The sequence below is a fragment of the Salvia miltiorrhiza genome, chromosome 5 (genome assembly GCF_028751815.1).
Source record: "Salvia miltiorrhiza cultivar Shanhuang (shh) chromosome 5, IMPLAD_Smil_shh, whole genome shotgun sequence".
Taxonomy (NCBI): Eukaryota; Viridiplantae; Streptophyta; class Magnoliopsida; order Lamiales; family Lamiaceae; genus Salvia; species Salvia miltiorrhiza.
In genome coordinates this window covers 54846547-54857375 of record NC_080391.1, presented here as the reverse complement: position 1 = coordinate 54857375, position 10829 = coordinate 54846547, and the positions used below count along the sequence as shown (strand labels likewise).

At 36.5% G+C, this 10829-nt stretch overlaps 2 protein-coding genes across 2 annotated transcripts; both read right to left on the bottom strand.

The window, feature by feature from the left end:
- Positions 1–71: 71 nt before the first annotated feature.
- LOC131025161 (uncharacterized) lies at positions 72–6030 on the bottom strand. Its single transcript, XM_057954791.1, has 15 exons — positions 5871–6030; positions 5068–5426; positions 4392–4469; positions 3806–3861; positions 3354–3473; positions 3178–3248; positions 2894–2987; positions 2592–2801; positions 2016–2267; positions 1400–1508; positions 1203–1270; positions 887–956; positions 736–810; positions 549–640; positions 72–390 (listed from the first exon to the last, which is right to left on the bottom strand). The coding sequence occupies exons 2-15, from the start codon at positions 5374–5376 to the stop codon at positions 315–317; spliced, it is 1680 nt and encodes a 559-aa protein (XP_057810774.1). The 5' UTR covers positions 5377–5426; positions 5871–6030; the 3' UTR covers positions 72–314.
- A 1562-nt stretch (positions 6031–7592) lies between these two features.
- LOC131025160 (uncharacterized) lies at positions 7593–10040 on the bottom strand. The gene is made up of 5 exons (XM_057954790.1): positions 9708–10040; positions 9276–9402; positions 8512–8636; positions 8201–8347; positions 7593–7961 (listed from the first exon to the last, which is right to left on the bottom strand). Exons 1-5 carry the CDS (start codon positions 9885–9887, stop codon positions 7827–7829), a joined length of 714 nt encoding a protein of 237 aa, XP_057810773.1. The 5' UTR covers positions 9888–10040; the 3' UTR covers positions 7593–7826.
- Between the last annotated feature and the right edge of the window lie 789 nt (positions 10041–10829).

Genomic DNA, 10829 nt, shown 5'->3' with positions numbered 1-10829 from the left:
ATTACTTTTTATTGACTACAAAAATATACACCTGGTAAACGATGTGAAAACATATCGTATGTAAACTCAAATGAAACCGACACCTAAAACTTTATAACACAAAAAAAAAAGCTTTATTACAATTCACAGATTCAAGATTCTAAAATACAGCGTAGATAGAGAAGAGGGATCATATTCATAGTATAGTGTACACATACATATACAAGCACATAAATATTTAGGAACTCGTTACAATACAACCTGACCCAAAAATGAATTAAATGATGACTAAGAAAATAAAATAAAATCACAAATGCTGGAGTCTGGATCTGCTCCTACGGTCTCTGATACACATATTTTGTTCTTGGATCCACGATTACGCCCTTCCCTCCGTTTACCTCTAAATCGTGCCTGCGCCACGATTTCATGATACTTAGATTTCTTGATTTTCTTTCGGGACAAACTCGAAATAAACACGAGGATTAAGGAACTTTGAACGACTATACGGATGGATTATACGAGGCCCATAAAGAAAGTGATGAATGGAAGGCATGGGATGAGAAACTCACTGGAACACAAAGTCTGGAATAGTCAGTTGTTCACGGGGGACGTATCTGAATAGCTGCAGAAGACGATCAACGTAGACCACCTTCTTCCAGACCTGAAGATTGGATGAGTTTCAGGAAAGGGTATATGGTATCTGAAATTCGGGACACGTTCTTGTTATGCAACGGGATAAACTGAGATCAAACATACCACATTATCTACAAGCATCTGCAATCCGAATATTGCAGTCTTCAGACCAAAGGTTGGATGGAGGACGTATATCGCCTACATTATAAAAGCTAACAACAGTGAGAAGAGCGTGCAAGAGAAAATAGGAGGCTTTTGAAGAGAATTCTCATACATGGAGATTGCGTTGGTGTTTCCGACCAAGTATTTGCTCTAATCTTTTCATCCACCCCAAATCTGGTTGTCTGTTATTTTGGAAAATTGAAATTAGATGCTATTGTCACATTCTAGAATAGCAAAAAGTCGAAAGTAAAGAAATAATAAAATATTTGAGGATGTTAGTTTAAACAAGAGGAAAGAGAAACTGAAGTTTGCTCACATATATGGATGTTTTAAAGCATACAATGAAAACCACCCCAAATGACATAAAATCATGCAAGGCAAAAAAAGAAAATGGTACTAGGGGAAAAATCTGTCGAGAAAATACGCACATCTGCAGGGATGCAGCTGAGTGGAAATAAACTATTGAGTAAGGCTTCTGTATCAAGGGCTCAAACTCCTGAAAACAAAACAGTAATAAAGTCATCTAGCAAATAAGTTAAGTAGAGATAAAAAGTAGTATGCAATTAAATATCATATTTATGGGCCTCGCCTAATAAATGAAATAACTGGAATGTCATCATTTTACCTTCACTATGTAAAGCACAAACCGCTCCAGATCAAGACATCTTAGGAGAAAGTGAGCTCCAACCACCACCATCACTGGACGGCCTTCACTATCAACCCCACCCCGATAACTAAAATTAAGACAAGAGGCTGTGTATTGATTAGGATGCTCGTATTAACATCCTACTGTTATAAGCAAGTGGGATAAAAACAGAGAGGATCTACAAATATCTCGATCTGAGTAGTGAGTACAGTTCTGCGATGATTTTGGGTCAAGCTAACTACCTATTTATTTTGATGCAAATACTATACTAAATGCTTCACAAGATTTAGCAAGTGTTTTTTATCTCAGACATGGGACAAGTCCAGCAATTAACACTACCTAATATCTTCGAATAACTAACGCCAATACTCAAGGAAGCTATTATCCTGTGCATACGATCTAAGGATCCATTCTAGTTTAGAGTATTTTAAAATTCTGAATTTTGACATATGAGCTCTGGTCAAAAGCCTACAAATAAATTGACTATTACATCTAAAAAATGCAAGTAAGTAGAAATTGTCAACATCAAGGAGGCTGCTGAGAAGATCTGCACATGCATAACATAAATTAAAATAAAAAGTTAACAGTGCCTTACACAATTTTCATTTCGGCAATATCAGAAAGATTAAGTGAATTTGCTTTGGCAAGATATCTAGAATGGAGTGAGTATTCTTCAGCAGCCGATAAAGGAGGACTCCCTATGTCTCCATATCCAAGCATTTTAGCGAAATTCCAACCGTTTCGTGCCTGAGCTGATTTTTCCCATTGTTCTCTGCGTCTCTGATCTGGATCTTTGATCAAGGACATAAATGCAGGATCCAGATATGACTCCAAGTACGATGAGTCCCTGTTTGAAAAAGAAGAAATGCCTTGATAACATTCAATGCTAGGAAACATTTCCCAAATCATATGAGTGACAATCTCATTAAAAGAAAACCAGACTATCTGAACCAGCAATAAAGATGACTATATGCTCATAAGCATCAGTTGGAAGCTGGTAACAACTACAAGGAAATATGCCTAATACTACGTATACATGTCTGCGAAACGAGTTCGAACTAGTTCACAACTAACCGACAAACACGCGTAGAGCTAACCACATAAGAGTTAAAACCCTAAGCTTTTTCATGACCTCTTATATGGCTTAAAAGAAGTATTAAGAGTCACCAACCGTCTGGCTAATGCTATATTGCTGACTGCAAGATCAGTAGATGTCTGGGGAGGTCTTCGAGCGGACTTTTTAACATTGGGTAAAGGTTGTATCCTTATCTTGCGTTCATCTATGACCGTCTCACCATTTTCATCTCCAACATCAGCAGGAAGCTTTGAAACAGCTATCTCCTCTTCAAGTTTATCACGTGGAAAGTAAAGCGGAAGCAATCTGCAGCCAGAAGTAACAAATGGAGGACAAAGTAAGAGTCACGTTTCATATGCATCACTAGATCTAGTGATGGATAGTTTCAGTGAGCAAACCTTTTATATATCTCTGTATCAGATGATGTTGTGGTACAGAAAACGATTGCATGTATTTTATCCTTCTGTTTCTCAAGAAATCGTCTCACAGTTCCTAAGGGATAAGTTGGATTTCAAGACAAAATACAGACGGATGAAACAAAATTGTAAAAGCATTCCACAAACAAGAACTTGGCAGATATTCACAATACCTCACAAAACGAATTACATAAACAAAAAAGAAGTGGACATGGGTGCAAATTGAAATAAATTATAGATAGAAAAATCATAAGGGAACTGCTTACTTATGGCCACATGTGCAGCTGGTTCTCGTGGATAATTTTTGGCTTCTGTGTATATACAGCCCATAGCAATGCTGCACTCGATTTTCAAAAGAACTCAATCCCGCTATTTTACGTATTAAAACAATTACACAATGAAGAATTAAAAACAAGTAAAGACACCAGGTTACTTAAATCACCTGTGCAGTCCATTATCAATGAGAAGCTCAAGGCAAGATCGATAACAATGACTGAGTGCATTCTCTGCAGCGGTATGATACTTTACAGCATACTTAGGACCAACAGTATGTATGACCCTCCTGAAAAGTACAAGAAAATCCATTTTTTGGATAAAAGTTAGGGAGAACATAGAGATTTGAAAGTTTGAGCATCCTAATTTTCACTGCTCAGTGACAGACTCTGAAGACCAAAATTTTCACTAAAGATCAAGACTATGTAAATAAGTAAAGAATATCTTAACACACTAGTTTGCCAACTCTAATAGTGAGTTTGGACATATCTTACGCACAAGGCAAGTGGTTCAACGAAAAGATACAAAATGAAAATGCATGAAGTGTAGGGATTTCTCAATTCAACAAATGAACAACTAAACAACTGCATAGTAACTATAAGCATATTTTGGAATAACCACCTTGCTGGAAGGTCATAAGCATTAGTAACTTTTGCCATTCCTGTTCGACAGCCACCCTACAAAATGATAAAAAAAACACAAATCACCAAAATCATTACATTTTAAAAGTTTGTACATAATCTAAAAGGCCATTAACACGTATTTCTACAAAATAACTTTATTCTTTCTTAGGACTATCCTAGCTATAATTTGCTAAGGTCAAATTTGTGAAAAGTTTCAGGAACCCTATTGTAGCTTATAACAGTGTGAACATTATGTCCTATCAAATGTTAATGCATGCCATCTTTACTTCACTATCCTCACCTAGTTTCTAGCATTTAGTGTTAGCAGATTGCAACATAAATGGTAGATCACGGCCTACCAAGTTATATATTTACTCTGTTGCCAATCTCAAGGGATTCTTGAATTTGATGAAATTGAGTCCGCCATTCAGATTTGTTCATATATTCAACATCCAAACATGACTCAGTAATAAAGTGCAAACATTCTCTATGATATTGCACTCTTTAATCTGATAAAATTCAATTGCAATCTAAGTGAAGCATTTGAAAGGCCCAGTTTTAATATGACTAAAGATATAGCTTACCAGGGTTGAACATTCTTCTGCAAGTCCCGGTCCTGCTGCAGCATGCAAACCAGGGCTACTATGAGCTTCATCTAAGTTCTGTCAACCAACCAAAATAACATGAGATTTTCTGAACAAGAAGCCATTTCAAGAAAACAATATTGAAATGACAAGATGTAAGGATCCAAACCTACATGAAAAAAATAGAAAGGACCAACTTAAGCTCTAAAGTTTGTTCCACTGGATCAGCTAGAGCTCAGAGGAGTTCGCAAATTCTCAAGGCTACTAAGATATGGGTGATGAGGCAGAAGAGATATTTTTTTGATCGTATTATATAAATAAAATCCCAATACATTTGTGACTAAGACACCACGAAAAGGTATGTAAATTCACATGCATATCGGAACATATATGTATACACAAAAATTTTGCAAAGATATAGAGCTTTTTAGCAATTAAAAATTACAGGAATTTAAGAAGAGCTGGGGGATTTGGAATATCTTATAAGTATAGCAAAGAAAAGTATGAGATAAGGAAATAAGCTTCGTTAGTATTGCCATTCCTAATTATAGAGGAACAAGTGTGGATAATACAGACAGGCAATAGAGAGTTGAAATGCCAGAATAAGCTAAAACTGTTATAAAAATACATTTCAAGTAGATGATAATCACGACATAACAATGAATGACCTACTCACCTCATTTGTTGAGTTAACTACAGCATCCACCTCAAGATTCCACGGGTTGCCCCTCCAAAGATATATCTTCGAGTTAATTTCACGATCCATGGGAAACTTGGATGCCATTCCATTTCCACTATTCTCTCCTTCAGATGCTGCGGTCAATGGGTCTGGAAAATGCAGATTCGAACCTGAATCTTCGTTCTCATACGAGTATCTAAAGTCTGAATCGCTCCAACACGGGACTTGATCTAGGGTCACAACAGAGTCCCCACTATCCGTTGGCACCCCACCTCGGTTAGTGGTTGCGGCCCCAGACCGATACATAATGTACGGTCCCAGATCAAATCTTCACCTCCTCTACCCTCCCACTACCACTGAACACACATCCTTCAGTTATTACCAACAGTAGAATAAATTCTGGTAACATCTCAATTACCAAAGCTCAAACAAAACACGCAATATTCTTCTTCATCAATTTCAAATACACAATTTCCAAACCGACAGTAAAGGAGAAAACCGTCTATTCAGATTAAAACTACTTAAGCTTCCAAAGCTTTCGCATCATTATCAAAACTAACCGCAATCCAAGTGCATATAACAATCATCACGAATTCAAAATTCACCCAACTACAGACGAAATTAAGAGCATAAAGCAGAAACAACGACATTAACTATACATATAAAATACATACAATAAACCCTAGAACGCAGACATACTCCATAACTTGCAACGAAGAGCAAAGCTAAGAAAAGTTCAGCACCTATTTCACAGATACGTGTACATGTTTCTCTATAAACAAGTAAATTAACAAAATTACCTCAAAATACGTATAATTTGAGCTGGTGTGCGATTTGAGAATCAACGGAGAAAATTTGAAGCTTGACCTAATGATTAGATGGAATTTGAGGCAGACGATCAACGGGGTTCAAGTCTGAGTTTGAGTCTGCGGTGGAATTTCTGATTTTTTATTTATATTTTTGTCTTTTTGTGAATAAAAATAAATATATTCCCTTCGTATTGTCACAAGTCCTTCGTCTTTATTATATTTCACATTCTACCCCTCTACAAAAAGCCATTACCATTTTTGGAAACTAGCACGTTGCCGACCTTTTTAGTAGTACTACTCCCTCCGTCCACTAATTCAAGGCATACTTTCCTTTTTGATCCGTCCACCAACTCAAGGCCTATATATTTTTAGTAAATTTTTATTCATATTTTAATTGATGGATCCCAATAATCAATACACTTTTTCTCAACTCAACTAATAAATAATACACTTTGTGGGTTCCTTTTTCCACTCAATCAATAAACAATACATTTTGTGGGTCCCTTTCTCCACTCAATTAATAAAAATACATTTTTTCTTAAAACCCGTGTTTTTTTATATAGGCCTTGAATTAGTGGACGGAGGGAGTATATCTTATCAAAATGTTTCCTTTTCACTTTAAATGTTTTTTTGAGGCGAGTTTTCAATTTTTTTAATATAATGTGTATTATTTTCCTCTGTCTATAAAGAGTATATCATATAGAATTCTGTATGAATTTTGCTTAAAAAAAAAAGAAGAATTCTGTACGAATTTAAATAAAATGATTAAATTACTTCATTCGTCCCTAAAATAACTTCATAGTAAGGGATAATACGAGTTTTAAGAAAAAATTGATAAGTGTATTGATAGTGGAGAAAAAGTGTTATAATTAGTATTGAAAATGGTGAAAATGTGTAATTAGTATTGAAAATAGTGAAAGGTCGAAAAGTGAGAATAAATAAAGTATTAGTGATGGGGCAATGTCCCTAAATAGATATGAAGTTATTTAGGAGACGTCCCAAAAAGAAAATACATGAAATTATTTGGGAGACAGAGGGGGTATTATTTTTAATGAATAAATAGTTTCACAAAAGAATGAGCGGCTGAGTTCGATTGTGTGTGGGTGATGAGGTATTTTTTTGATAAGGGGTGTTTTATATGATTAAATTCATGTCTTCAAAAGAAAAATGAATAAATAGTTTCACAAAAGAATGAGCGGTTGAGTACACTATTTATAGACGCTGAATAAGATAATTGTAATATAATACTCCCTCCGTCCCACTTTCCTATTTGGGTCGTCCCACTATTGTTGTCTCATTTCCATATAAGGTAATAAATAACCCTTCAAAAAATGTGGATCCTACCACTTTTTATCCTTCTTAATTACCATGTTTAAAAGTTTTGGAACAACAATAGTGGAACAGAGTAGTACTTTTTATAGACCGAGAGAGAGTATATATATATGTACACTTGAATTCAAACTCAAAACCCTATAAGATAAAATGTAAATGTTTCTATGTAGTAGGGACTAGTCAGCATCAATGAGATCTCAGCTAAATGACAACTTGACATTTACACGTGGGAATATCCAAATGCCGGATGCCAAATGCTACAAAGCATATGATTGATATAGCATAATTAATATTGCATTGAGTTCAAAACATACACAAGTCATTACATTCACACATTTATATCTTGGGATCAAAACAGATATAAGTCATACAACATGCACATTTATTTCTAGAATCAGAACTAAATATCTAAATTCCAACCCAAGCTTAATGTGGGAATATCATGACCCGCAATAAACACATTCAAACATTTACTAGCAATATACTTATACAAAAAAATGCAATAAGTTGAAAGGCGTTCATGACTTTGGGTAAAAGTAAAACCTTCGAAAAAGCACTAAAATGATCGCAAAACAACAAAAGCAACAAAAAAAATGTAAGGAGAGTATTATGTTGTCAGTCTTCCAGCATAGCCTGAGCAGCATCAACTAAACTCGGGCGCAGATGAGTCGATGCCCGGGCAAGAACGGTGTATCCTTCTTTGTCCTTGGCATCCACATCAGCTCCATGTCTTATAAGAAGGAGAGCAACCTGCAAATTGTAAGAATTTTAGGGAACATGCAGTAGTTATTATCAAAGATCCACCAATAACACTAGTGATCACGTTCTTCATTTGAGAGAACAAGTTCAAAGAGTTGAATTTGGTAAATCATCTGCCCCCATAGTGATCACATAGCTAGATATCAAGAAAAGTTGAGTTTTCCAACACAAATTCAATAACCTATTAAATGACCTAGGAAATTATAGAGAGAGGGTATATAGACACTTACATCTTTGTTATCGCATACTACTGCAGTCATGAGTGGCGTTTGCCCTGCTCTATCACTTTCATCAACCTCTGCTCCTTCCTCAATCAAGAATTCACACAACACCATGTTCCCAGTGCTTGCTGCACGATGCAATGGAGTGCATCCGAACTGCATAAAGTTACTGTACATCATTGGTCAATGCAATCAGAAACGTTCTGAAGCAGTTCAGCAAGTTGACTTTGTGATACTATGGAGTGATATGATACGGAGGAGAATATCAAGATTCCCAAAATGCATAATGAAATAGCTTGTTTTTTAAAGAAGTTACAAGCCTTATCCTTGACATTGAGCTTTGCACCATGAGAAACCAAAGTTTCAGCGATTTTTAGAAGACCTTTGCTGGCAGCATAATGGAGAGCTGTTCGGCCACCGTCATTTTTCATATTTACATCAGCACCTGTAAATACGCATTTCCACTTCCCAATTAGAAAATGCTCAGACACTCTTCAGCAGCAGCATGAGGTTATATTAGCACTAGGAAACAACATAAAACTTCCTAGTTGTTTTGATGAACAGACAACAGGCTCAAGTGAAGGTCTAGACCTAAGCAGGAAGCACTTGTGTGCATGTACTGACTAAATCATCGCTGTTGTAATGATAAGAATACATTTTAAACGATAGATAGGAAAAACTCAGAACAAATTAGCTTCAGCATAGCCCACCGGCCTAATTCTAGTTTCTGTAGCAAAATATCTTCAACTTGCAGCTCCAAGCAGAGGTGAACAATGTGATCTTCCAATCAATTTCCTCCATGCAGAAACAAGGAAGCCAGATTCACGAAACACCAATTACTGGAAATTACAAGTCCTAGCACGCACATTCTATCATAAAAATCAATATGAGTACTCGAACTAAGTTCTCTGAAACTGTCCACCTAATCAATCTGCACCCGTTTAGCGACATATTCTAGAAAGAAACGCATTATCTTCCAATAGAACACAAGCACAAGATGATTTAATCCTCTGAGACTAAACTGATGATTGTAAAGTCCATCAATAGGCATAAACCACTCAACAAAATAGTTTTAAACACTCACTGCTGTTGAGTAAAATTTCCACAATTTTAATATTGCCACTGCTTGCAGCAGAGTGCAGAGGTGCCCAGCCTTCTTCATCACAGCTGTTTACAACTGATGGGGTTGCGGCCGCTAGGACTTCCACCACCTAATTCATCCATGAAAAGAATAATTATATCTATGAAAACAACGAAGCTAAACAGTATTATAGCCAAATACAAACGATGAGTTCGTTAACATATAACAGAAATCATTGATCTAGACCTCAATTTCACTCAAATTCAGTCAGGCAATCAGAATAACATTTGTGATGAAGAAGGCTTTCAAGGACAACATAACTACTAAAAAAACCTACCTCAAAAGAGCACAAACTAAACTGTTGCACATTTGATTAAAGTTTCATAGCTAAAATCGTCCACCTCCAATAAAAATGAAATCGAAAATGAACAGCACCTCGGTCTGCGAGGACGAAACGGCGACGTGGAGGATAGAACGACCGTCTTCATTGCGGAGGCGGCTGGCTTGGCCGAGCTGCTCTTCAGAGAGCGACTTGAAAACCGAGGAATCGCCGGATTCCGCCGCCTTAAACAGGTCGTCCTTCATTTCTTCAGCTGGTTTGCCGTCGATTTCCATGTCTATGGCGTGCTTTTCTCTGGGTTTTGGGGAGACGAAGGGTTTTTCTACTACACAAGATTCGCCCCTTTCCGCTGCAATTGTTCTCAAAATCTACTCATTTACTAGTATTTTTTTATTTTTACATCTTGGTAAAAAAATTATCGGTTGAAAATTCCATTTTAACAATAACAATATCCATTCGAATTAAGGATTAATTAGTTTGAAATTCTTTTAACCGCTCATGTAAGTACGTGACTGCACATCTACAGTCAAAATTTGAAATCGATTTACAATCAAGTAGCAGTTTTATAATTATAATGAAATTAAGGGGGGTGTATTCGTTGTGGATTTCCACAGACTTTAAAAAGTCCATGGAATTTAAATTCCATGGAATTCACATAGATTCCAGACGACTTTCAAAGAATTCGTGGTTGGATTTCACCCCAATTTTCACTGATTTTCGAAGAATTTAGGGGATAATTCTGGAATTGAAATCCATGATGCCAACGCCCGCTGAGTCCCAGCACCGCTGGGAATCCAGCGTGCGCTGGAAACCCAGCAAGCGCTGGGAGTAAGAATAAGGATCAGTAAGGTTAAACTCAGCTGTAGTTCACATGCCAAACTATCTTCTCGTGCTCGCTCATTAACTAATTTTACTATTCTACTCACCATATATGAAACTACAGTCTATTCTTTGTGCATGCCTATATAGAGTTAGCAATGTGAGAATAAGGACCAGAATGATTGACTACTAATAGAGTCTAGTACTGCATAAGCTTCCTGGTCCTTTGAGTAAGAGCTTTCCATCCATTCGTCAGAAGTAACCATGGCCTGCAAACTAGGTCTGATATTTACCATCCTTTTCAATGTCATAAAATTAGTAAATGACTGCGTAGTTCCCAGATCAACTAAATCCATTCCATATGTGTACCGTCTCATCATGTTTATGACAGCAGCGTT

Bases quoted from the DNA above. Each gene is read 5' to 3' on its own strand.
- LOC131025161 (XM_057954791.1), bottom strand. From the start codon at position 5,376: ATGTATCGGTCTGGGGCCGCAACCACTAACCGAGGTGGGGTGCCAACG. The intron at 957-1,202 runs GTGCGTATTTTC...CCAAAATAACAG, and splicing joins TCAGCTGCATCCCTGCAGAT to ACAACCAGATTTGGGGTGGA. The intron at 811-886 runs GTATGAGAATTC...TTTATAATGTAG, and splicing joins AACACCAACGCAATCTCCAT to GCGATATACGTCCTCCATCC.
- LOC131025160 (XM_057954790.1), bottom strand. From the start codon at position 9,887: ATGGAAATCGACGGCAAACCAGCTGAAGAAATGAAGGACGACCTGTTT. The intron at 9,403-9,707 runs GTGCTGTTCATT...TGGATGAATTAG, and splicing joins TTTCGTCCTCGCAGACCGAG to GTGGTGGAAGTCCTAGCGGC. The intron at 8,637-9,275 runs GTGAGTGTTTAA...GCGTATTTACAG, and splicing joins GGAAATTTTACTCAACAGCA to GTGCTGATGTAAATATGAAA.